Source organism: Calidris pugnax, unplaced genomic scaffold (genome assembly GCF_001431845.1).
Source record: "Calidris pugnax isolate Ruff unplaced genomic scaffold, ASM143184v1 scaffold24, whole genome shotgun sequence".
NCBI classification, from domain to species: Eukaryota; Metazoa; Chordata; class Aves; order Charadriiformes; family Scolopacidae; genus Calidris; species Calidris pugnax.
Window position 1 is genome coordinate 39,911,261 of NW_015090922.1, and position 27,672 is coordinate 39,938,932.

Sequence of the window (27,672 nt, forward strand, 5' to 3'; positions counted from 1 at the left end):
AGAAGTCCCGGCAGAGATCTCCCACCGGTGGCGAAGCCTCCTTTTCTTCCCCCTCTCCCCCCCAAATCCGGCAGCCCGCGGGGCTGAGGCGCTGGGGAGCATGAGGCGGCGGCGGGGACCTGTTGTGTAGGGGGGAGGCGGGGGTTAAGCGGCGGCGGCGGGCGTGAGGCGGGGGAGCGGTTCGGCGGGGAGGGGAGGAAAGGGAGGGAGGGAGAAGAGGAAAGGAGGATGAGGACCTGCTCCCGGGGCGCTGGTGTCTGTCGGCGACCGGCCCTGCCCCGGGCTGGCTCGGGGGAGTCCCCTGCGGCGGAGCCGTGAGGGGGGAGCAGGGCCCCGGCGGCCCCCGGTCGGTCCTTTCACCCCCCCACTCCGCTCCCGGCGGCGGCCGCTTCCCGCTGGACCCCGGCTCCAGGAAGAGGAGAGAGCTCGGTGAAGTGTTTCTCGGAAGCTGGAGTTGCAGCCTGGTTTCCTCCTCCTTGCTTTTTTTTTTTTTAATATTTTTTTTTTCTCTTCTCCTCCCTGTCATGATTTCATTACGCGCGTCTCTCGGGGGAACGTTTTTAGGGATGGTCGTTGTATTTTTATTTTTTTTTTTTTCAGCAGGGAAATCCGCGGCGCGAAGGAGGATTATAACATAAATAATCTCTATCAATGATAGAACTCGGTGGCTAAACCTTGCCTTGACCAACCTTCTGACCCTCTGAGACATCTCTCAGGGGGTGTGTGGGAAGGAGGAAAAAAAAAAAAAACCACAACCAACCCTCCCATTTGAAAATAAACTTGAAAAAAGACTAATTTTTTTATTATTATTATTGGACAGCCGAACTGCTTTATAATTACTTTGGTTGTTTTGGGTTTTTTTTTTTTGGTTTTTTTTGGGTCTTGTTTTGCGATAAGTTGTTTGAAAAAGGATTGTCCTACATGGTTGTTTTGTAACTGGTGGAGGAAGGAAGGAAGGAAGGAGCCCCTCGCCAGCGTTTCTGATGTGACAGCTTTGGTTTCGGAAGAGTTAACTGGTGTTTGCATGATACACCTATTGCTAGTCTGGTAGCAGACTTTTTCTTCTTTTTTTTTCTTTTTATTAACCGGGGCTGGCGGAGAGGGTTATCTCGGTCAGAAGAATATTTGCACATACTTACATTGTATATATTTTTGGTGGGGTTCTCCCCACATTTTACTCTCTCTTGATGACTCCTGGAGGTGGTAGTGGGCCCATGAAAGACTGTGAGTACAGTCAGATCAGCACGCACAGCTCTTCGTCTCCCATGGAGTCTCCCCATAAGAAAAAGAAATCGGCTCCCAAGAGAAAATGGGAGGTTTTTCCTGGAAGAAACAAATTCTTCTGCAACGGGAGGATCATGATGGCTCGGCAGACTGGAGTCTTCTACCTGACGCTTGTTCTCATCTTGGTCACCAGTGGACTCTTCTTTGCATTTGAGTAAGTGCCATTAAAATCTTCATATCTTCTTTCTCTTCCTCTAGTTAGTTATTTTCTGGCTGAAAGCAAAGTAAACATGTTTATCCAGATGTCATAGAGAACGCTGACTGAATTGAGCTCATGTTGGTTTATATAATTGAAAATACGGTCTGATAAGATGCTGAGGGATGTGTTGGTCCTGTTGTGGTTATCGTACTCTGTGGAAAGCTGATGCTTGAGGATTTAGGACGTAGAGCTTTCATACCACAGGTTTCCAGCTCTTGCTGATGTTGCAAGAGGAGTGGAAAAGAGCAGGTTTGGGATTGTCAGGAAATGATGTAGCTTCTTGTCTGTCGATTACTCGGCTGAGAATCAAAACTGGCAGGTGCAAAAATACTGACCCTTTGTCGCAGAACTGAATGCAAGAGAAGCAATATCTTTCATCAGTTTATGAATTAGGCCTTTTTTTTTTTTTTGGTCACCTGAAGTCATTAAATAGCTTGTAGATGAGAAAATTCCAAGTCAGTAAAACAAGCAAGAAAAAGACCTGTACAATTTTGTGTGTACCTAGCTTTCCACCACTAGGTAACAGCATTACTTTCTGTTTGTGATGAGAACTTGTATGTGAGTTTGGTCTTAGTTTAAGCTCTGTTTGTTCTGGAGTTTTAGATAATCGTTTCTAAAGCAGGGGTCTGGTATCCTCCTGGGGCTTTTTTCTGTGTTGCTCTGGATCTTCAGGAGTCCTTTTCATCTATACAAAGTGAACATGCAGTGTGACAGCAAATCAAATGTACTGATTTTTGCACTTATGTCGGAGTGGTTAAATTAACTATGTGTGACAATAAAAGATTAGGCATTTGCTATGAATGATACAGTTGAACTTTATTTATTTATTTAAAAGCATTGAGTACAAAGGTGCTCATGCTACCGAAACAACTTGCTATAGTAATAACTGAATTCTTTTTAGACAGTTAATGCTACTTTACCCATTTTAAGCTATTGCAGCTTGACTTGTGGTTTGTGGCAGGAAAAATTCTTCAAAATATGTATACAGCTCATACTATTTTCTTGAATAGAAACTGTTATTCATAAGTAAGCTTCAGCGCTGCCACCAGAAATTCTGTTTGATTTGCTCAGAGATACAGTTGAAAAACAAACGTCATTCGTTAGTTGGAGTCAAAAATAGCGACATTAGTGAACCCTAAATTTTACCAGTTGAACGTAGACCATCTTAACATACCGATAGCAGGAAAGAAGGTAAAAATGCTTAGCAGGTAATGGTGGCTAAATATATATATGAGCTCAGCAGATGAATTGTCTTTAGTGGACTCCAGATTACTTTAGAGGGATTTATTAATTGTAAATCTTCTGCAGGCATTGTGAAGCTGCTTGAACATCCTTTGAGTCGTTGAAATAGCGCAGTCAACGACAGTATCCACCTACTGCAAGTGTGTTTGCTTTCCTGCTGTTAAAGAGGTATTAAAGGTGTAACCTGACAGTGTTGCGTCAGGACTGGGTGCTGCTCTCTTCTTGTTTGCCAGGATGAGGACGAGTTTTGGGAAGCTTTTCTGTGTGGGCTGACACTGGGGTCCGAGCATCACCTTCAGCGGAGCCTCTGAAGGCGAGCGCTGGACTTCCCGCCAACACCAGAACCTAAATGTAGGATCAAAACTCTGATGTTTTATAATCGTGGTTTTAAAACTTATTAAGCCAGCATTTACAGTTTGTTTATGCGTTTTAGCGCTTTGATCCCTCGGAGATAAATACTCTCTGCAGCTGCATGATTCAGAAGTGCTGAAGCAGGGTGAGCTGCTCGCTCTTCATCACCTCCTGATTTCATTACTGCTATGAGTTACGTGCTCTGCCAGAGTTCAACACTACAACTTATGTCGTGTCTTTGAGATTATTTGCAGTGTAACCATATGCGATGGACTACATTTTTAGTCAAGCTACAGCATTTTGATATATAATTTGTGCTTATTCTAACTGGAAGTCTTGAAGGAGGGAAAAAAAATATCTTTGGCTTTATGTAACTGTATAAATTCTGTGTGTCTGTACTGGTTTTGAGTCATTCTTGTGTCACTTCCACTCTCCTTTTAAGGAAAATCAAAGTAGAGGGTGACAATGATATTTCATTTTTATAATAATAAGGTAGATTTTGGCATTTAAAAAGCTCTTGCACTGGAAAATTATTACTCATTCTCTGAAGGCTAATTAAGAAACAAACCTTAAGACTATGAGAATGGTGTTCAGCATGTTTTGATGTTTGAACTGCAGAAGGTTGTTAATGTTGGGAAGAAAAGAGAGACTCTCTTTGATTAAACAGTGCTACTTTGAAACAGTTTCTAATTGCGTCTCTTCACAGTAGTCTGAAGGTACTATTTATTGACCAGTGGATGACATCTTGAGTTGTTAAGAGTGTCACTGCCATTATTTGGCTGATTTGGTTATGATGCTGCTCATTAACCAACCAGTTAGAGAATATGAGAGAAATGTGTTTCAGTCTTTTGTATATACATGGGGCAAAGTGATTTTTAAATGGGCATGTGCCTTGTGTGTCTGAACTGTAAGGTCAAGCTGTCGTTGCAGAGGAAGACACCCTGTACATTCTCGGAATTGTTTGCTCTTTTTGCTACCATTGAAATCAATTATTTTGTTCACTTTGATTTTGGAAACTGGAAAATAAGTACTCATGTTCCAAGTCATTCCTTGGTTGCAGGCAGTGAAGAGAGGGAGTAGGAAAGAGATGACTTTGACAGCTAATTCCTGGGAAAGCATCCTGGTAACATAAACACTTGTCCTTTATCCTCTTGGCTTCATTAGTTTCTCTAACGTTATTTTTTCCCTCCCTTCTTTTATTTTACTCTTGACACCCATTCATCCAGAGCTGAATCTCACGTAGTTTGGAAACCTCTCCAGGGGTGAAATGCATTTCTCTGAATCAACAAATCCTAGCTCTGTAAAAGCAAACATATGTCATACATCTTGACCTGTATAGCTATTGACATCGAACCGTGCCTTCGCAATCTTTGTTTCTTCATATTCGTGCTTCTGTGCTTTTTCCAGCTCCTACTTTCAGCTGGTTTTATTCCATTCTTTCTGTTGACTTTTGTCTCTCATATTCTCCAAGTACATCACCACTTATTCCTTTTATCATTTCACTGTTGTTTTCCATTTTCAAAGAGGTAAGCCAGGCATTTACTTAAAAAATGGACAGCAACAAACCATAAGCTTTCAAGCAGGTGCAGTATTTATGATTCCTGCCTCCCTCCCCTTCCAAAGGAAGAAAATGCAAATAACAAGCAGTTTTATTTCTGAAACTTGTCTATTAAATGTAACATGAATTATTGCAAGCACTTTTCGGTCCCAAGAGGGATGCTGTGCTTGAGGTATTCTTAAAAATAATGCCTATTTTAAAACACTCAAGATGAAGCATCACAAATTGCTTGTCTTTAAAATCTAGTTATGTTATCTTGGAAATGTATTTCCTAACTCTAACCTTGTGATATTTAGCTGTTTTTCTTGCAAGTTTGGCTTGATGTTGAACTTCCTTTTTCCCCTTTGCCTTGCCCCATTACGCAGACACACATATTTTTTTAAACTACTAAGTGCTAACGTAAAAGTAGCTGCATGAAGAGTTTGGAAAACAAATTCCTTTCCCCAGAGCAAAGATGGCATCCGTAGCTGAAGGGCAGATCTCACTTCTGTACCTAGATAGTTCAACCACTGTTTTTACATATATGTAAAGTCCTTTATTGGTGCAGTAAAGAGAGGCAAAGCTAAGGCACTTCATACCTAACTGAATAAAAGCAGTAAATATAGATACTTAAAAGAGAAAAGAACCCTTTAAGCCTACGGTCATTTGAGGGTGCTGTTTTTGTAGGTTACAGGAAAGCGAAATGAAGGCTGAATGACATTTTGAACACAGTAGGATATGTAAAACAGACATATCATTTAATCTTGTTGTTAAATGGCAAGTCTTGTATGGCTGCACAAGCTTCACATGTTCCAGAGTGTGGTAGAGGAGCTTGGCTGCTTTGCCGCTGTGAGTTACGGGTCCCCGTGTCTGCCAGCTCCTTTCCTTCTTGGACTTCACATGTCTCCACCTGAGCTGTTTCACTTCAGGCAGGCAAATTCGACTTCCCCCAAAAAGGTGGGTTTAAGCAAAGAGGCCGACTGAACTGATCTGATTCGGGCAGAGTCATGTTTTCTTCTGTCAACTCAGCTGCAGGGCGAGCGGCTCTGGGAGAAGGCTGGAGCAGATGGTGGGATGCCGGGAGGGCTGCAGCAGAGCAGCTCTTTTCTCTGTAAACGTGAGTCAGAGCCCTGTCACTCCTGATACCGGTTGACACTTGCACTGATTTCAGCAAACTGGAGATTTTTTTATTATTTTTTTGCAGCCAAGTTAAAATTCGATATTTTTGTGTGTGTGTGTAATTGCACTGTCTTTCAAAAGGTGGATGTTGGAAAATTATTGAAACTGGGACTGTTTATGTGCGTATGTGTGTACGAATCGTTGCTTTCTCTCTGCTGGCAGCCTGCTCCGTGCCTCCCACTTTGAGAACCAGTGTGACTGGAGGACATCCGTGAGTCACGCTCGCTGATGCGGTGTAGATTGTTCAATATTGAACTTGTGTAGCACAGGCTATGGCAAAGTGGGGTAACTCGCTGCTCGCTGTGACAAACCTCTCCGTGTAAACACTGATGTCAGTGAGCGGAGCGTTTCCACTCTGGTATCAACAATCCTCTTCATATTATGGCAAATATTTTCTGCTCTCGCAAGAGGTGGATTCCTAGCGTGAGGTCGTATTCCAAGTAGGTGAAATGTTCTTCATCTCATAACCTGCTTTATTTTTATTCCTTTGCCCTCACGGTGAGTAGGTTACTTGCATCTTTTGATGACCACGTCCTTAAACTACGAGTTGCTTGGAAGGAAGTGCTACCAATCCACCTTCAGCTATTAAAGGCAACTGTTAAACTTGTAGGGCATTTCTTGCTGAAGACGTCAAAATGGATTTTAAAGCAAAAATCATGGCATGTAAACTAAAATGATTGTTAATAGAGGACTGCATCCTTTTCTCCAGGGGAGGTGATGCCCACCCATAGTGCACAGGGCACAGGTGAATGCAGAGATGATAGATGGTTTTTCCCCCCAGTTTTCTTTGTTTAAAAAAAAAAAATCATCATCAAAGTTATACCAGAGCAATATTTCTGTTTCTTGTTTTGCCATATTATGCGTCTCTGGTAACTTAGTGAAAAAGACATGGGATATAGTAAATCTAAGCTGTTGGGTTTACTTCTTGTTCTGAGTTTATATAGATATACCAAATGATACGGCAAATTCCTAAGGGATGGTATACGTGTCTTCTCTGGAGACATTCAAAACCTGCCTGGACATGTTCCTGTGCAACCTGCTCTAGGTGGACCTGCTTTGGCAGGGGGTTGGACTAGATGATCTCCAGAGGTCCCTTCCAACCCCATATCATTCTGTGATTCCAACCAGATGTTGTTTATTCTTTGCACCTAAGTTACCCTGGAAATGTTAACTTTGTACCTTTCAGGTACAAAGTATATCTAATATTTTTTCCTTGACAAGGGACTTTCCTTTTCTTGGACACAAAGAAGTTTACTTAATATATCTTTTCTAAGGTTCCCAGTGATCCGTGGAGGTAATGTCTGCTGAAGTTTCTCCCTGGCCAAAAAGGGAATAGTTTTGTACTGACCTATCTTAAAGTAGCATCTCACTGAGCAGGTACACCCATTTAAATTTTTAAACCTGCTTTGAATGAATTATATGATATAAATTGAAATCCTTTTACCCAGAAATGCACTAATAGCATTTGATATTAGGTCATGCACCTCTACTTCTCAATGCTAGGTCTATCCATGTGGAAATGGATAATGATTAAATGCGTCGTTTTTCAGAGTAGAATTCTGTGAGGAGAACAGAAGGATAACCTCTCTTGTTTTTTTGGAAGTTGTACCTTCTTTAGTTCCTATGAAATCACAGGAACTTTTTATGGTTTTGTAACACTAACTCCTTTTCCAAATGAAGTGTTAAACAGCTTTTTTTTTTCTTAAGGGTAGGGTTTTTTTGTTTGGCTTTTGGATTTTTTTGTTGTTATTGGTGGTGATGTTTTTGTTTGGTTGGTTTAATGTTGTTGGTTGTTTTTTTTTAATTCAGTTTAGTTGATGGCCTCTATCTACCATTTATTGAATAAGACAAGTTTTGAACATAATTTTTGGTCTTTCAACTCCTTTCTCACCAATAGTCCTACTTACATTTACACCCTTTCTTTGTGGAGGTGGAGGGAAATGAAAATAGGGGTTATAACGGTGTAAGAAGTGATGTTGGCTTCTCAGATACCATGTCCTCTCAGGACCTTGAGGAAATCACACTGTAGCTTTGAACCTTGATACACATACATTTTCAGAGTGAAATGTGAAGGTTTGTGATCTCCTTTGCCTGACGTCACCCTGACCCTTTAGAGAAAGTGGGGAAATTCCATCACAGCTCGCTTGGGGGGTGGTTTTCTGTGCTTATCATAGCTCAGCATGATTGTTGTAGATAGGTGTAAATTCTTACCTGGGATATTTGATATCCCTTCCAGACTGGAGGAGAAAAGGTAATTTCAAAAGTTTGGTTATTCTTACCTATATCATTGTCTTCAAATATTTACAAACGCTGATGGGTAATACTTCTGTACATCTTCAGCCTCCAGAATGTGAGGTCAGACTTGTCATTTTGTGACAGTTGTCACAAATCTATCTTAATTTATCACTCAAAAGTTCGAGGTTTCTATTGTTGATGGAATCGGTTTTGTTTTGTCTTTCCCTCAGTAGGTACCGTTGCCCCTTTGTCTGAATGGATGTGTGCCAAAGGTGTATCTTCTGGAGACTAGTGTAGAGACAGTCATATTAAATATATTTTCACTACTGAAAACCTAATTTCTATTAGTTCTTCTTGGAAGTCTGGCATTGCCATGTGACCACCTCTGGGACTCTTCTCACATGAACCCTGCAGAGATTTTCACACCTTGTTTGAAGGAATGATGACTTTTTTTCAGATGTTTTCTCAAGTCACTTTCTCAGGCATCATGTTACACGTTTAGATTGATGTAAAGTATTCTTTTTAGTCATGGTTAAATTTGGACTAGTGATGAAAAAATACCTTTGTTGCTACATCATTTATTTTCTACCATAGCTGTGTTGCATTATTATTTTGTAAATGGAATTTCATACAAAACAAAGTACATTGTACTGGATGACTGAGAAATTATCTTCCTTTAGAATGAAAAGAAAATATTAGTGTGTGCAGAATGTGAACTAAACTGTTCTGTTTATATTCTTATTCTTGGTGGGAAAAACTATTTTATTTAAAATATCTGTGCTGATTTCTGAATTCAGTAGAAACTGAAATGCTGAAATTTCAAGCGGACATTAAATATATAAAATATCTTTTAACAACTAAGTTATACCTTTTAAGTAGTTAAAAACAACAAAACAAAGTTTCTAGTGGAAACAGTCTCTGCATTCTAGTGCAGCATTAAACTATTAGTTTTATCATTCAAAGATGAATTAATGAGAAAGTGAAGATGACTGCAGAAGAGGAGAAAGATGAGAATATTTTTAACTTTCTAAGCTGTGTGATAGTTTCAAAATAGCCCAGTCAAAAAACCCACTGGCTTCAAATACTGGTACATTTTTTAAAATTGCTTAATATGTTATAACAACTTTATCTAGGAAATTTTTGTTATCCTGATTGATGATCCTTCTAAGTGAGGCTGTAATAGCTAATGATCACTTAAGTTCCAGGCTGCCAGTAAAGGTTTGTACCTGTCAATGCTGCTCATTTTTCATTTGGTAAAGGTAATGGAAAAGGGGAAAAAAAAAAAATCCTCTGAAGTCAGCTGGAACTACCAAAGTTTATTAAACTTCATTTTTATTTTTTTTTCAGAACGTATTAGAATAACTGTAAAATCATTAAACTTTTTACAAGGTATAGATACAGACTAAAATCAAGAAATCAAGATGAGGCCTATGTGTAGTAGCCAAAAATAAAATTCTGTTTGTATTTCTCACGTCGCAGAAGTATTAAGTGCTGTAAGGTAAAATGTACTTAGGGAAGGAGGTTGAAGCATTTTGGAGTTTCAGCTTTGTGACTGTCCCTTACCATGTTGTACGTGCTCGTAGTCCTGTTTGTGCCACAGTTCCCAGGCAAAGGGGGCTTTGTGTTTGCGAAGCCCCACCATGGGTTTCCTGGGGTCCTTGTTCATGGAGATCTTACCTGGTTGCATCCCAGAACTACAGGGTTATTCAGCTTCCTTATCCCCAATCTCTTCCTTTTCATCAGTGTCCGTAGGGTTTGTTCACGTTACTGTGGGATGGTGGCTAACGAGGTCTTACATAATAAGCTTGGCTAATGAGATCACAGCTGGTTTTGTTTTATGGTTTTCCACTCCTGCCCTCCCCGTTAAGTTGCTTACTGCAATAAAAACTTCCAGTTCGGCTGCTTCTTTAAATTTTACTCTGATTTTTTTTTTAAAAAAATACTTTCCAAAACACAGATTAAATTAAGTCGAAAACTGAGAACTTGAACTCAGAAGTTAAGATGTACATAGAACCTGCTTCAGCAGGGGAGTTGGACTAGATGATCTCTATGGTCCCTTCCAACTCTAGAAATTCAGTGAAATTCAGTGAAATTCAGTGAACCTGCAGGTTGTGAATTTCATGTTATAGTTTAAGGGCAAGATAACACGTCTGCATTGGGTGAATGTATGGAATAAATGTGTTTAGTATACGTTTCTTATACATGTATATACATATTTATCAGTTCTTAAGAGTAAGGAACAGAAATACTAGAATTTGTTATTATTTTAGCATAAACACTCAGTAGGTTAGTAGAAGTCATGAAAGTAGATTAAACAACATTGGCAGGGATCTGCTAGGAAAAGGACTGCTAATACAAAACTTCTGTTTCCGATTGTGATAAATTTTGTGTACCCTCTTTTCGAGCTGTCTGGATATCAGAGAATTGCACTCCTGCTCTTGCATGTTCAGTGCAGTTGTTAGATATCCCACTGGTTGTGAATATGCCATGTTTTAAGGTTAGAAGCAAGTGTCAGACCAGCCTGCACTTAAATTTTGCTGGCGTGTTTGTGCTCACAGCGTGGGTTTTCATGGCACTACTGTCTATGCACGTTCCTTTGTAAATACTGTTTTATTGGCAAAAAGACCTTTCTAGTGTTGAATTAGAACGTGGAAGAGTTATAATTTTCCCTAAATTGGAAGTATGTAAAGTATGTAGCAGTGAAGTCCCTCTCATCAGTATTGCAACTCTGTAATAAACCTCTTGTGAATGTGGTTTCTTTAGAGGTGAAGCTCAGAATGCTTCTAGATAGTAAAAAATTACAACTTTTAAGATATTTTTAGCATTCAGCATGATTTGAAGTCTTTCCAGGGCTGAAGACCTGGACTCTCCTCAGTGGTGCCCAATGACAGGACAAGATGTGATGTACATGAAATAAAATACCATTTAAACGTAAGAAAAAAGGTTTTTTTGGCTTTATTAGCCTGTTTGGTTTGAGGTTTTTTGCTGTGAGGATGATCAAACACTGACAGAGGTTGCCCAGAGAGGTTATGAATATACCAAAAATCAACTAGATGTAGACCTGAGCTGTCCCCTCTAACTGACCCTGTTTTGAGCTCGGGGATTGGACTGGATGATCTCCAGAGATCCCATCCCACCTCAGCCATTCTGTGCAACCTGTGGAAATCTGAGAACTTCTTCTCATAAGACAGCAAAAGGTTTATCGAGTGAGAGAGTTTTATTCTTGTTTTAGTGACCCATTTATTACACGTGGATTTTGTGAGAACTTTGGTTTTATTTAGTCTTAGGATCTGAACCTAAGCCTCAATCCATCAAAACTTACAAGTTTGCAAGTGAAATAGCCATATATGTTCTTTCTGTCCTCTCTTCTCTTTTCTCACCTTGAATACGGCGCTCTCAGTTTGAAGTGCATTTTCCACGACTTCTTAGAAGTTCTTTCCATGCTTTCTTTCACTTATCTGCTGTTCCTCACCAGACTTTGCCCTCTAGTATCCATCAGACTTTTGCTGAATTATAGTTAGTATGTTCTTTTCTTATCATGTAAACAGCAGCATTAAGTTTAAATAAAATCAGTTTCATCCAGAAGAATGTCTCCGTATACAGTTGTTCTAGCAGTGTGATATGTTTATCGGTTTGTCTGTCTGTCTTAAATTTTGAGAATTTTTCTTTCCTTCCATCTAATCTTCGCGCTCACTTGTTCACTTTTAGTAGGCTAAGAGCACTGTTGCTGTAGAAGGAGTGGGGAGGCAGTAGAGATGAAGTTGAAAGACTTAATTTTCTCCTTGCCATAGTCATAAGGGATCAGAATACAGGGTTTTTTTTGTTGTTGTTTTTTTTTTTTTTTTCTGTGATCTACATTGTATTTGCTTATACCATTGTGCAGATATATTAAATCATGGGGTCTGACTCCTAGTGCTTGAGCCAGGTCAAAAAGCTCTTTGTATCCTGCAGGTTCAGGTTCAGCTTCCTCCTTGGGCCTGCTGCTTGACAATGCTACTTTCAGAGCAGTGCTTCTACCTTAATGTATAGCACATTCCACCTTCTGGACTCCTAGGCATAAAGGATGAAATGGTTAGCCTGAAAATCTGCTAAAGCTGGATTTGTTATCTTTGGGGAAGGGAAAACATCCTAGATATGTCAGATTAATCCAAACTCCCTTTAAGCATTGATTTGCTTAAAATAAAAAAAAAAGTAAATAATTCCAGTAGGGCAGGTGTCCAGTTCTGGATTACAAGTTGAAAATATAAGAGGAGAAAGCAGAGCGTATTTTATTTGAGTGAAATATGTTTGAATCTCTGTGTCCTATAGTAGCTATCACTGCTAAGTTTCTCTGAGGCTGGTGGAAGCCAAAGGGGCATTTCCCTATACCACACATTCAGAACACTCTTTTTCAGAGCAAACTACATGCCTGGACACCTGCCTGCTTTTTCGGAGGGGACAGGGGTTGGATTTTTTACTGCTCATGAACTGAAACAAAACTTTAGAGTATTTCATAGGATCATCCCCATTTCTTTTCCGTTCAGCAGGCTCAGCTGCAGTGAATCTGGTGGCCCTGGGCTGCTGAAAAGGATGGACCCACCTCTTCCCTCCTCCCAGGCCTCAGATGTTACTACTTTTGTCTGGCTCTGCTGTTTTCCCCACCCAGTGGTGAACCACTTCAGGGAGTTCCCTTCCTGCTGAAAGCTTATCCTTCCCTTCTGCCCACACTAAGAAAAACTTTCTGCTGCTTTAGATCCCGGAGCTGAATCCCTGAAAGTTCAGAAAAATGTTATTACAAGTGGAAGGGAGGAAGCGGGGAATTGCGAGTGAGGAGGTTGTCAGATCATCTTAGCTATGATTTGAAATTGTATCCCAGCTTGAGGAAGCTTGTTATGAAGTCTTGGTTTGGTGTTTGGCATCTGTGAGGGTGCAAACAGGACATCTTTAGGCTTACCTGAACGACTGTTTATTTGCTTAATGAGAATACAGAGTTCTGACCTCTTAACCTTATTTTATTTGTGAAGTTACTGGATTGTGATTTACACAAGTTGAAGTGCAGCATCTCTCAAATAACACATTATTAAGTGCTCCTTACTTGTTCATGTCTTATTTTTTGCTGGTTGTTTTTTTTTTTTCAAAAGACACTATACCCAATTTTGTAACACAACACAGGGACAGTAACTGAAGCAATTCTTCTTCCCACATCCTCACCTCTGTTCCCCATACCCAGACCACAGAGCCAATGTATTGTATTGCCTTTGGTAGCAGAGCTTATGGAAAAGCTGCAAGAATGGTTCTTCACCTTAGTTTGTATAAAAACAGCTGAGTTAGCTCAAAATATGCTAAATGGAACCAGGAAAGGAGTATTCTCAATCCTTGCCATCCCACGCTTCAGCAGAGACAGCAAACAACCCAGGGAAATTGCCTGTTTCTTCACAGTCCCATTCAACTGCCTACTTGGGTGGGGTTTTTTTGTTTTCTTCGTTTGTTTGATATTGTAAATGTTGAAAGTTTCAGCTTAGGAGCATGCAGGAAAAATCATAAAGCAGTTAATGGAAAATTGAACAGCCTGCATGCAAGAGGCACTTGGAGTAGATGTCTCTATTCACAGTGCAATAAAAGAATTGGCCTTTAAAATTACTTTGTTAAAGAAGACACCTAAAGCTAATCAGAGCAGAAGGAATTGTCTATAGAGCAGAAGACAGGGAAGAAGTTGGGGACTGAAGTATGACAGAGATTAATCTAATTCAATATAAGACCTTGAAAGGATAATCATTCTTCTTTTACAAGACACTAAGCTCAGAAGGCTTCTTTCTCTTTACCTTGAGCTGTGGAGGCTCTGAGACTTCTCATCACTGATGTGAGTGTTCTTCAGAGTAAAATATGGGGTTTTTTTCCTCTAATACAATGAATCCCAGATCCTTTTAGAATCAGGCTGCACTGTGCATTGTTTTTTAATGCTAGTCCCTGGAAGCCAGAAACTCATTTCCAGTACTTGAGTATATCAAAAGAAGTGTGCTGGGGGCAGAAGGAAAGCATTTCAAAGGAAAGCACATAAAGATTGGGTGGGATAGAATAATTTTGCTTTTTTTACTTGGCTCATACTCAAGAGAAGTTTGGGAAACAGGCAATTGGCTGTGAATGTGAAAATCAAAGCAGTCTGATCTGAGAAAAACAACTGACATGCTTGGATCCCAGTAAGTGAAACTGTTGTGGGCTGACGTCCAGCTCCACTGAAGGTAAACATGCCCTTCCCAATGCACATACCTTTCTATTATTGCATCCTAGAAAACTTTAACCAACAGTTGAAGTTGCTAAATGATAGTCTGGAGGTGCAGTGTTACCCAATGGCTGACTGTTCTTGGCAAAAGTAACTTTATTTTCTGTTCTGAAGCTTTTTTTTTAAACAATTATTGGCACTAGCCCTTGCTGTTGCAACAAAGAAATGGCATTTGTGAAAGGAGAACGTAGGGTCATTGCTTCTTAGTTCAATAAAAAAGAAGCAACGCTTCTTGCAAAGGTAATTCACTGTTATTGAAATAACACTGTCACTGAAATAAGCTTTTAATTTGAGCTTTATTCCAAGTATTTCTTTGGGCTGTTGCAGTCAGAGACTTAGGGAGCATGCGACTTGTCACTGAAGTTGATCCCTACAGCTCTTATCAAGTTGCATAGTTATGTTATTAATGCAGAATGATTACATCCCTAGGCCAGCTTTGCTTGCCTTTGTATTCTGAATGATGATAAGACTGACAATTTTGGAATATTGTTCAATGGATGCATAAGAGTTGAGGGGAAGAAATGAGGAGTCCTACCTGCTGTAGTATCTGCTTCCGGAAATTAATTTCAGTTACATGAGGGACGGTTGTTTTGTGTCCATATTTAGTCAGTACCTATAAGATAGTAATAACTTTTGATAAACAAGCTGGATTTTACAGTTATTATGTCCAGTAATGTAGACGGTTGGGCTGCACAGCAAGATACTTGAGTTACACTGCACTCTTAAGTTGCTTAGGTATGTTGTGTCTTACCAATCTCTCTCACTTCAGAGGCTGAAAGTGAAAAATAAGCATATGAAAGATAGTCATTAATAGATTTGAGATGTTGAAGTGGCTCATGGAGCCACAGTTCATCAGTGCAGAATTAAGAACTCTGGGAATCACAGCGTGGTGTGTAGATCTTTGTTATTCGACTTGGTTATTTATATGTTTGTTTTAAGAGCAGGTCAGAAAAAAAAAGCTGTTAAGGACAGTAATACCAGTAGTGCTTTAAGGTTTCAAAATATTTTTATGTTTTTGTAGTCCAGAAATACCTTTTTCTTTTCTTACTGTTCCTGATTTCTCTTGTGCTAGTCTTTCATGACAGGGAAGCTCTGTGGCTCTCTCCAAAGGTGGGTTTTTTATTTTAACCTCCAGTGCCAGGATGATGAGCAAAAGACCCAAGAGACAGTCTTGCAGGTTATGTATAGAAGAGATAGTGGGTTATTCTGAATCTATACGTAGCCAGGAGTCTGCACATGTGATGGTCTCTCCAAGATGTATGTTGTGTTGTTCCCATTTCTGCAATCTCCCTTTCTGTGTGTTATTATTACTACATGAAAGTCTCCAGAACCGTCCCACCCACAGCTTGAAGTGAAGCAGGGCTCCTCAGAGGGTGGGGGGCTTGAAACTAAAAGCTCTGTCATTAGATGTATGACAGGGGAAAAGGAGAGCCTGGCAGAAGGTTGTCAAATCTAATTTCTACAGGCACGCTGGCATTTTATCTCATTTTGGCAGTCTTGAGTGTAGCAACACTGCAGTTCGTTTGAGCATAGTTTTTCTATGTGTAGTTATTAAACGAAAAAGTTCCCAAGCAGGCGCTATTTCTGTCCTTTTCCACACATTCCCTCACAAATCACTGTCTCCCCTTGTCTCCTCTTTCCAAATACCTTGCACGTGCTTGCTCCTTACCCCATGGTGTTCTGTGGACTGATGCTTCTTCCCTCAGCTCTTTTCAGAGAGCCATAAGGGGGAACGCTCCCTCTTTCTTCTGCTCAGGGCAGCTTTGGAACTTGTAGCAGGGGTAGGAGAGGTAAAGGCAAGAGCCTCCATTCATTTTGTGGTGGTGTTGTAGTCTAGCCCTATTTTCTTCTCATTTCCACAAGTCTTGCAGATAAGTCTCTTAAAGTTGCTTTGTTTTTCTAGGTCCCTCAAATTGTACAGAATTCTGGATTAAGGGAGTCTGAATGTTGCTTGTGTAGCAATTGCTATATATAAAAAAAAAACAAAACACTTTTTAACCCTAAATACTCATTTTGCTTTTCAGTTAGAGTTCTAAGCAAGTTGCATAATGGGAGCTATTTGATGTAAGTACACATCAATAATCAAACTTGTGGAACAGCAAAGTGACCGATGAAACTGCCTGGGTCTTGGTGAAATGGAAATTCACAGCAAATTTAGGTTGGCAGAGTCCGTGGTGTAGTAGTATTTACTGCAGACAACTTTCATTTTGTGACCATTTTCTACGTGGGCTTTCTTTGCATTTGCAAAAGAACGATCTTTTAATGCTTAAGGCACTACTCTTTACAAGTACAAGTACTGCAGATAGTTTGGTAATTAGGCGCACCAGCTCTGCATTGACTGTGTTTATTTTTTGTATTGTAGAGCTTCAGAACCTACTTTATTATTATTTTCTCTAATTACTTGCAACTTAGTTCTTGTGTTCTAATTCTGACAATCAGCTTTCATTTTTCCTTTTACATGTTAGCATTAAATAATGAATATTTTTAGTTTCGAAGGTGAAGGAAACGTATTGCTGCTTCAGTTTTGGCCATACATTATGGTTCTAAATTTATTTTCCTTTTGTAAGATGACTCCACCTTCTGATGGCCGTGTTTGTTGACTGAAGTGGAGTAAAGTTCATTTGCTGGTGGAAGAAATTTGAGGACATCAGTGTGGATCTCCAGTAGGAGCATTGGTCTAGTATGCATGACAAAAAGGATAAATACCTCAAAGTAGGGGTTAACTGTACATGGTAGTTATAAAAGGTGTTGATCAGCCTACAGGCAACCCAGAGGTGTGTGTGTCTACCAGACATGCTGGGTGATAATTTTTGCTTCAATATGGATTTTCCTCAGCTGTGTTGATCAGCAGGCACAAAAACTAGTTCATACTAAAAAGCTGGCAGGATGGAGAAGCAAAACTACTTTTGCTTTGCTGTTTGTTATGATTTATTATTGCACGATGGCTTGGGGTAGATTTTTTGCAATGAGATTGGCACTGGCTGCTTCCTCGGCTGGTTATCGAGCCTCCCTGCCGTGGGGAGTTTATTTTTCTTGCACAAAGCCTGGGAAAAAAGGATGACCCTTGTTCTGAAGGTCGCCGTGTCCAGCAGTCTTGCTGAGCAACGGGAGAGAATCTGTTTCAGAACAACTGACCCTTCCTGTACAATATTGTGCCACTGGCTGCCCTCATTTAAAGCAGGGACCCTCAGGACACTGGGAGGATTCCAGCAGTTGTGGGAATGACTGAGGAGGATGTCCCCTAAGGGAGCTGAACACCATCGACTCATCTTCTGGCAGGTTCCTCTGGAATTTTCTTTAATCATCCACAAACCAACCTTTTTCTTTATTTGATGAAAACAGGGTCTTAAAAGCGCTGTCTTATTCTTATGGTAAGATATCGATCAATTTTTAGTACTATTTGTGACTTTGAGATAGGAGGTTGGTTTCTGGGAGAGCTTGAATCCAGTCATTGCATCTGTTTCTTTTGGTCACGTGTTACGGTTGTGAACACACACCAGTCTCCAGTTTAATAAAGGTGTTACATATAGAATGGAATTTGACACATAGTGGAATTTTTCCAAAGGAGAAAATGACCACTGACAGATGCAACCCTGGTAATATAGATACTAATTTTTTCTTTTTTTTTTTTTGGTTTTTGATTGAGGACAAACTTACTACATTCTTTCCTAAGAAGTATCTGAAATGTAGTTGTGTTCTAGAAAAGTGGTTTGTGGCACAATTCATACTATAAATTGAAGGTCTTGTTTATTACAGACAAAAATATCTTTTTGAGTGCACTATATTTTAAAATGGTATCTTCCTCATTTTTTTCTTCAGACTTTTTTTTCCACATGCTCATGCTTTAAACTATTCTTCAGAAACTGTTTTCAGTCTGTACTCCACTAGTAGGACTAACCTGGTCAAATGAAACTCCTTAGAATAGTGCATTTCTCCTTGCAGCGTCGTTTGGTTAGATGCAGGGTAGTGATGCAACAAATTCTGTGCTCTGTGTTGTGCAAAACAACAATAAAAAAAAAAATCTGTAAAGAGAAATCTGTTGAGGGTAAGTGGACATCTCTTTCAGTGGCACTGGACTATGACAAATAAGGCATTAAGAATCCATGCAGAGACCAGATTAGATGAGATTATTTTCAAGATTATTCTTTTCAGACTTGAATGATGATTTCTATGAAGTGAAGTCTTAACCGTAGCCTGTGATCTCTTCCCAACATGTTATGATGTGTATAAAAAAAATAATAATAAAACTGCTAAATGCTGTTAGTATCAATGTAAACTGTTACTGTGGATCACACCTGGCATGTGTTTAATTACTTGAAAAAGAATTACTTGATGGTTGGATTCGATGATCCCAAGGGTCTTTTCCAACCTAGATGATTTTATGATTCTATGAATTTTTTCTGTTGCTTTTATTTGGAGAATTCAGTCTTCTTCCTTATAGTCCTAATTCTGCTTGGGGTGATTTATAAGGGCAATGTAATGAAAGATGCTGTCTTCCCCTGGGTATTGCTTTCCTAATGATAGATAAATTAGGTTGTTAAATTGAGAAATGTCTTGAATTTTTTTATTTTATTTCAATTCTCTGAACACTTTTCCCTTATTTCTCTCAAACTTATAGAGAACCTATCAGTAAAACTGGCTTTTTCTTCATCACAAGAATTTCTTCCTTCTATTCCCCATCCCTCTCACCACCCCAGATGTCTTAAAAAAGGCTGGGATTTCTTTTATCCAGAGAGGATGATGCTGAGTTATGGTGATTGCCTTTGGCTATGTAGAAGAATGATGATAAATGCTTCTCCACATTGTTTGGGATATGACAGGAAGTTCCGACTTTAAGTTGCAGCAGGAAGTATTCAGCTCAGAGGCATTAGGGAAAAGAATTCTTTCCAAGCATAAGGACTGGAATAAATTTCCTAGGAAGACTCTGGAATTGTCATCATTAGAAGTTTTTTGCAAAGCAGGCTAGACAAGGCTTTATCTGAAGTGATTTATGTATATGTGGTCTTTTCTTGGAGAAGGGTCTCTTCCAAAGATGGTTCCACTACCATTATTCAAGAATATATCTGTGAAATGCTAGGAGGATATTTGTTTAAACTGTTGTTTTTCTTGTGTTTATTAATAATGCAACACTGTTGGGGGTAGGGAGAGGAAGGAGTGTGCTATGTATTGAGTAGAAGGTAGTTACCATGCATTAAATAACTGATGTAATTACTACTATGTAGAGGTGATATTAGAAAGGACTTTCAAACTTTCAAAAAGGGCTATTGGTGACTCTTTTAAAAGAGTTTTAAAAGGAACCTACCATCTAGAGTTCAGAGTTATCATAGTAGACTATTAATGTGGGAAGAAATCAATCTAAATATTCACTGATGTCTTAGGAAAGTTAATTTATGAACTATGACATAAAAAATTTAGTAGGTTATTCAAATTGACCAGATGGTATTTTCCAGCCCTACTGCATACAAAAAAAAAATAATCTAATTTTATTATAAAGCATATTCTCTTTCCATGTTCATATTAATCAGCTAGTTATAAATGTATTTTCTTGTTGTTAGGAAAGATTATACCCCAGTGGTAAACATACAGTTTGCTTATTGCCTACTACCTACTAAGGCAATTCATCAGTCTATCTCTTGCAAAGCCTGAAGGCTCTTTGGAAACAAATAGTACTTGGACTCCTGGGCATCTTGACATACATCATGGAAAGGGCTATTGCCTGAAGCCATCTTCTGCCACTGGGGAAGCTTATGCAGTCACCTTATTAGAAATAGTGTGGTCAATCTTAAATACATTGAACTAAAATCAAAGGTAGGATGTGAAGCTTACAACACTTTTAAAGGACTGAGCTGTTTCATGTGACGCATTGAGCTCTAAATATGCGAATTTCTAATCTACTGTATGTATTATGACTTTCCAGTGAGTTTCAGTAGCTTTGGTGAAAGATATATTAAAAATTATTAGTGTGAAAACATGAATGTTTGTTTTGGCCTCCACAAAATACACACTCATGGAATCCATTCTTACTGTTTGCAGTACTAAACATCTGAATTTCAATGAACTAGTAGTTTCAGATTTTTTGACATGTCTAAGCAGGTTTACCTGTCCAGCGTTAGCCTTGCAATCAGAAGGAGTAATGAAAACCTCCACTAGACAAGGTAACTTTGAGATAGGCAAAGGCAAGTCCTGAAAGCATTGGCAAAGAAATTGCCAGAATGGTCCTGAATTGACTGGAAGGGCAACAGACTGGTCCACGGTGGCAAGCGGAGGGGAGTTTGCTTCTCTCAAACTGGTGGTGTTTCTGGGACAAGCTGTCAGACTTTTTATGGCAAATAACCTCTTAGAATTGGCGTGGGAGCAATCTGACAGTGAGAGAACGCTTTCTGATCGTGTGGCATGGCTGTAATTACTGGGTTTAATCTGAGTGTTCTAATAAGTAATTTGAATAGTTAACAACCACCTCTGGGCCTGTTGTTTTGCAGATCTTTGTGATCTTATTTGTCTGCCGTATCTAGGTGTTCTCCCTCCCGTTGATCGTCTCTTTGGTGCTGAAGAAGCAAACAGCTCACCTGCTCTGTTTGATGAGAGTTAATCTGTAAATTGTTTGCCAGAGTGTGGAATCTGGCCCTCCTGCCCCTCAGCCATACTTTTTACCTCTTCCTTCATTAGCAAAGGAGAAAGCTGTGCTTAGCTTCAGAATGTATTGCAAATAAGCTAGTTCGTACAGGCCAGGCTTGACCGTGAGTTTTGATCCTTTATGAAGAGCATCCTGTTAGTTACCCTCCCAACTGGAGTCGTGATGGTGTCTCAGCTCCTGGCATCCTGATCTCCATGGCCCCAGCTGAGGTGGTTCCTCACAAAGGGGAGAGAGGATGGGAGAGTTCATTACAAAGGGGACAGTCTCTTTGGATGAGTGGATATCAAACTATTTTAGTCTGTCTGTGCTTCTGTTACTGGGTGGCTGTAATGTAGATTTTTACATTATGCAAAATGAATAAAATTTAACGTTAAAGGAATTGTGGGGAACAGAAGTTTCAAACTGCAAGGCTTTCATAGCTGAGTGCTAAAAATCTGTGGTACAGGAATGGGTCATAACTGCCTGGTATCATATTCCCACTCCGTGCTGACATGCTAATTGTGGTTCTGCTGCAGCAAGAAAAAAGGCTAATTGTAGATTGCATGTTCAAATATGTATGTTCCCCCCACTTCACTATGTGCCTATTAAACATACTGCTTTTGAGGCATTCCCTTAACTGTATGAGAGGGAGTGTAGTGATAGGATGAGGGGTAAGGGGTTTAAACTGAAAGAGGGGAGAATTAGATTAGATACCAGGAAGAAATTCTTTGCTGTGAGGGTGGTGAGACACTGGAACAGGTTGCCCAGAGAAGCTGTGGCTGCCCCATCCCTGGAGGGGGTCAAGGCCAGGCTGGATGGGGCTTGGAGCAACCTGGTCTGGTGGGAGGTGTCCCTGCCCATGGCAGGGGGGTGGAACTCAATGATCTTTAAGGTCTTTTTCAACCCAAACCATTCTGTGATTCTATGAGTTACCTTTTAGGCCTAATTTGGCTTCTAACACTGGGACTTTGTAACTAATTCATCTTTCTCCTGTTTTGTGGTTTTGGTGGTTTTGTTTTGTTTTGTTTTTAAGTCTGACATAGCGTGGTAAAGACAAAAATTTAAGGTAACTAATGTTAGCTGTTTCCTGTTGTCAGATTTGGTAGTGTAATTGATTGTAGGCTTTACTGAGGTAATGTGTAGAAACAGGAACATGCTGCTGTGTGACACTACACAAATCAATTAGTGCTTGATGTTACCATGACCTTTTTCAGCTGGGTCCTTCCAATAGTCTATCATTTTTTCTGACAAATGTAATTCAAATTGATACTGTAATTACCACTTGGATGTATTTGAGCATTAGCAGATGGAAGGAATAGTTCTCTAGCTATCTTTCTTCTGCTTCAGTTTGCTGATAAAGATAAATTTTCTAAACCTTTAATATTAACTAAAAAAGAATGATGTGTATCACAAAGATCAGAAAATAATGTAATGTACAGAGAAAAAAATACAAAACCTGTTTTCTTTATAAATTACTTGTGGTGGTTTCTTTCTAAATTCGTAGTTATACTTGCATTAAGTTTGCATGTGCTTATTAAGAACATAATGTTATTTTTTTTCTATTAACTATTTGAAAATGTCTTAATGTGCTCAAATTTTGGACAGAAAGCACTTTAATCTTCTCTGAATTTAGGGATATTTAGTCATAGATTGCAAAAAAATGAAAATATTTGGAATTGTTAGGTATACTTGAAAAAAATTACCTATGAAGTAGGTTTTAAAAAATACTCTATTTTTAGTCTTTCATTTTGATTCACAGAAAATTATGTACTAGTCTTTATTTTAGGTAGGTGTTTTAAGGTATATAACTTCAGATTACATGAAAACTCCCTATGTTAAAGAGACATAGGTGTCTCAGTGCTAGTTTTTACAGTTGTTTGTAAAATCTGTTTCTTCAATTATTCTGATTTTGTTGTTGTTGTTTGTTTGTTTTTTTGTAATGTGAGATATAAATAGCCATCATAGCTCTGACTGGCATGTGATTTAGAGCACGTTCTTTAGGGTACAGTTCAAGTCTGCTTTACTTTTTCTCCTTTGAAAAAAACCTGTGTTTTCACCTTGATTTAAGGTAAATTTAGTCCCTGTTCTAGGTGTGTAGAGTGTGATGGGCAAAATTCACTGGATAATCTGCTGCTTCTGTGTCATTTCATAATGACAGAATTATGTCTTTGTTATTTTAGATCAAAAATGTCACCAGAGTACTCATTTTGTCTTCCTGGTTTGACAGTCCTTAACATACTTGGATTTTGAGAGTGAGATTCACCACAGCACATAGTTTGATTCTGGAGAGTGAGTAGCACAAGGCTGTTTTGTGTTTTCTAAAGCGTTGGTTTAAAAAAAATCCTTATAATTATAGTTCCGATATTCTTGTGAAAGAAAGAACAGCATCACTTGAATAATAGCCACTTTCATTCCCATTGAAAGATACAAAATATTTCCATGAGTATTATCAATTGCAGAATTTTGCGAAAAGAGAATGATTAACTCCTTCGATATACGACAGAAGGTTATGAAACTGATAATATGTGGTGGTTGGTTTTTTATAATTAATCATTGCAACTTTTAAGTTGTTGATTACGTTTACACTGAGTAATTGCTGGCATATTCAAGGCAGAAATGTGGACTTTTTGATGAGGAAACTCATTAACTATCCCATGCTGCCTATTCTTGCCTTCTTTTGAAATCCTGTGTGGATCTTTTCTAACTTTAAATGTTTTGCATTATCCTACACTCCTGTATGTTACTAAATTTTTTTTTTTGATGCAAAGCCTTTTCTGATATTCATCCATCATAATAGTCCTCTCAATATCTGAAAGGTGCAAATTAAAGTACTTCTGAGCATTTTTCTTAGTAAAAATGCTGCTGCAAATTCCATGGATTTTCTTTCCCTGCTTTTAATGAATCCAAATACAAAGTAAAACTTTCTTCCAGGTTTTTCTTTGGGGTTTGTTGTCTACTAATTTGTTGCTGATTTCATGCAGCAAAATGCCACACAGTTCAATTCAAGGATTTCTCTCGTATAACTGTTGTTTTGGTTTTTTTTGTATGCACTTCAGAGAGATCTGGAAGACTTTGAAATGAAACAGAATGGGTACCTGCAGAGTATTCTGGAAACCTGAATCAAACTTTGCTTTGAGTATCTTTTGCAAAATGGATTGTTAATGGGTCTTGTGTGTGTTTCACTTGGAGTTTGAGGAGATTTTGTACTTTGGATCTTGGCTAGCTGAGCAAGATTATGTTGTATGGATATTGTTTAAATAGATCTGCGTCTTCCTTTCTAGCAGATAATGAGGATCATATTAAATAAGCTGTGAAATCTCCTTTGCAAATGTCCTAGTGTCTAACTTCCTTCACCAGTGGAAAAATAGGTTGGCTTCTATTGATTTATTTTTTGATTCAAACTATTTACAGTAAAAGCAGCATACATGGAATTATTTTTCCAGTTCCACCATGCCTCTTTAAAAAAGTTTCCAGGAAGAGGCCACTAAAATAAAATAAAAATACCATGTAATCAGCTTTTGATGTCCGTATCCACGCTGTTTTCAATTTTTGTTTATGGATGAGATTATCCAAAAGTAAGAGGGATGGGGAGGACTACAAGAACAGTTCCCTTCTAAACCTGGGCAAACAAACAAGGTACATTAATCAGTCAGAGACAACTAGAAGTAAATATAGTCATGGAAGAAGTCATAACAGAATAACAGAAAGCCCACTGTCACCTTTGCGTTGACAATTCCCATTCATCTGCCTGTGCAAATTTTGACCTCTGATGCCTAAAGCGACGTCTCAGCAACTTTCTCTGACATTTTCTTATGAATATCTGTCATCTAAGGTTTAGAGTGACTAAAACAAAGCACTATCTCCTTTTCCCACTTCCTCTTTGATCAGTAGTAGCAGTAAATCTACTTCCTACAGAGTTTTGGCTTGTTGGGGTTGAGTGATGGCCACTGGACATCCAGTGTCATGAATGCACTTTCTCAAACTGGCCTTTTGTCGTCTGTGATGGCAGTAGCAGCAGGAGATTTTGGGTTTGTGTCTATTCAGGGAGAAATACTCAGTTGCTTGAGGCTCTGTACATATAGCCCATAGCTGTCTTGCTATTTGCTGGGTGGTTTACTTTTGGTGGCCTGCCAGAAGCCTGCTGGGATTTAGACATTTATAGAGGAAGAAGGATTTGTCAAATGCCTTCTGTAAACGCATGGGAAGGTATACAGGAACTACCTTTATAGAAGACACTCTATGTATTTGTAGAAATGTTTATAGATGGTACTCTGTTTTTGAGAGTTTGACTGTAAGGGTGTAAAACCTACCTTTGAACATAGGAAAAAAAAACCAAAAAACTTTGGGCTATTTTATTTTACAGAATCTTCATGATTGGAAGGGACCTTTGAAATCATTGAGTCCAACTGTACACACACACAAAAAAACCAAACCCAGCAACCTTGGGCACTACAGCATGCCCTGAAGTGCCATGTTGACACGTTTCTTAAGAAACTCTTTTAAATACCTCCAGGGATGGTGACTCCACCACCTCCCTGGGCAGGCTGTTCCAGTGCCTGAGCACCCTCTCAGTAAAGTAATTCTTCCTAATATCTAATCTAAACCTCCCCTGCCCCAACTTCAGACCATTAGACTGCTGTCTGTAAAACCTGACATCTGGTTGTGGAGTTCTGTCCCAAGTTAATCAGTAGCGCGTAGTCAGGAGACTAAAGGATGTTAAAGCAAGTTTACTTAAAGAACGAGAGGTGAGTAAAGCAATTTTGTGGAGCAGTTGTAATTTCTGTCAGTTTTCGTTCCTTCTGAAAAACTGCTTCGTGCTGTTTTTCAGAAAGCAGGTGTCCAAATCCAGGGGTTCTTCTGAACCCTTTAATTATTAAAATCTGCTCTTGGATAGTTGCTTCCTTGGGGAAGCAAATGCTTTTATTTGTTACAGTAAGCACAGATATGAACAACTCCTGTCAAAGTAAAAATTACTCCAAATTATTTTCTGTGTGTGTCAGTCATTTCTACAGAGTAAGTGAAGGGTGGCCTGTTTTGGCAGTTTTATGTTTCATAAATTTAGCCTTGTCATCAAAATTGTTTTTTTCTGTCCTTGCAGTGCAAGGCATTATTTTAAATCAGACTTATCAGAAACGCAGCAGAAAATATAATCTTATTTCCTAAGTTTCACAATAAAATTTATTTTACCTTTACATATTTAATCAACTCTTTTCACTTATCAACATGGCTTTTCATTGCTCGTAACACATACACTCCGAAGAAACATTTTTTTCTTTTGGTAGTGGTTTTTATTATTTTCTTCTTGCTTTGTTTTACTGGGGATTTTTTTGGGTGAAGTGTTGGGTTTGGGCTTTTTTATTAAGCAAAGATGATAACTTTTGTGTTCGGCCTATAGAAAGGAAAAACGTTAATTACTGTATATTTTAATGGGATTATTTGTAGAAGAAATTAAGTAAAGTCTTATTAGTTAAGGGGTGGTCTACATAGATCATAGTAATTTTCAGAGTTCATGCAATACAAATACTGGGAATGCATTTTTCTGTATAAGCAGATGTTTGCCTACATGAAGCAGTTCCCTTTTTCATTGAGATCCTGTCTAGCTGAGAATGATAAAATCCAAACAAATGCATTGATGGCCTAATGATTTCTAAGTATGCAATTTAAATAGAAAGTATGATGTAGTTGTGATTTAAACTGGACTTAAGTATTTGTACCATTTTGGGATAGGATTACGTGCTCTGCCTTTATTGGCAGCTGCCTGGAGATACAGTTTAACCTCATTTTTGAGAGCTGTGTTGATTGTTGGGATGGTAAGCTATTCTCTACACTACATGTACTCTTTCAGTTTTGTTAACAAGAAAGGCCAGTTGCAGCATATAACAAACATAATGTTTGAAAGATTTGCAGTAGTCAGAGGAAAAACCCAGTTGTGGTGATATTGCTAGAGATTTGAAATTTGAAGGCTTTCTTGTAGGAATTGACAGCATTTCCTATTATGTATTTCCCTTTTGAGATTAAAACAAAGCATCCAGACAAATTAGGATCTATTTTTTCCCTCTCTCTTTCATAAAGTGTACCCTTTGGCTGACTGTTGAACTAAATGGGCAAAAGCTTTAATGTGTTTTTGTAAACAGTACTTGTGACTTCTAACCTAAGTGTGGAAACAATCGTTGCTGCTTTTCGACATGATGGTGGGGCCTTAACCAGGCACATGAGTCCTCTGCTGACTGAAGAATGAATATGGATACCAGAATTGAATAAATTTCAAGGTAGCTTTTTAAGGTCTTTTTGGAAGTTATGAAGAGAAGCTGGAAAAGAAAGAGTAGATGGGACAGTGTGACCATGTGCTCACTGGTCCTTAGAATATCCAAGGTGAAAATAAAATGGTTGAACTTAGTTCTTCTTCACCTTCCTTGTGTGGTGGGATGTCTGCTAGAGGATCTTGAGTGATGTTTGGATGTGTGTGCATACTGCACCGGATGTTTCCAAGTGGGGTGAAAATACACCAGTGATATTTGTATTTACTGTAAAATGTAACTAATGTGCTTCTGTGTGCTTTCCTTAATTTTTCTCTCTCTAATTCTTTTAAATGGAGGCAGAGTTGAGACCTTAGAAAGGATTTTGGAAGCACAAATACCATGCTCCCTCAATTTAGGCCTATTGTCCCCACTTTAGCCTGAGTGAAATAGAATGTACACAGAAAGAAACAAATGTAATCCAAGTGAAAGAGTGGTACTGTCTTGAATACACTCCCCCCCCCCCCCCCCCCCCCC

At 39.0% G+C, this 27,672-nt stretch overlaps 1 protein-coding gene across 4 annotated transcripts in view; it reads left to right on the plus strand.

The window, feature by feature from the left end:
* Positions 1 to 207: 207 nt before the first annotated feature.
* The window catches only part of ZDHHC14 (zinc finger, DHHC-type containing 14), a 125,615-nt gene continuing 98,150 nt past the window's right edge, over positions 208 to 27,672 (plus strand). For all 4 annotated transcript variants that reach the window (XM_014950748.1, XM_014950750.1, XM_014950749.1 and 1 more), the window contains exon 1: positions 208 to 1,438. In XM_014950748.1, coding sequence (XP_014806234.1) covers positions 1,188 to 1,438 — 251 coding nt within the window. In that variant the 5' untranslated portion in view covers positions 208 to 1,187. The remainder of the gene's footprint in view (positions 1,439 to 27,672) is intronic.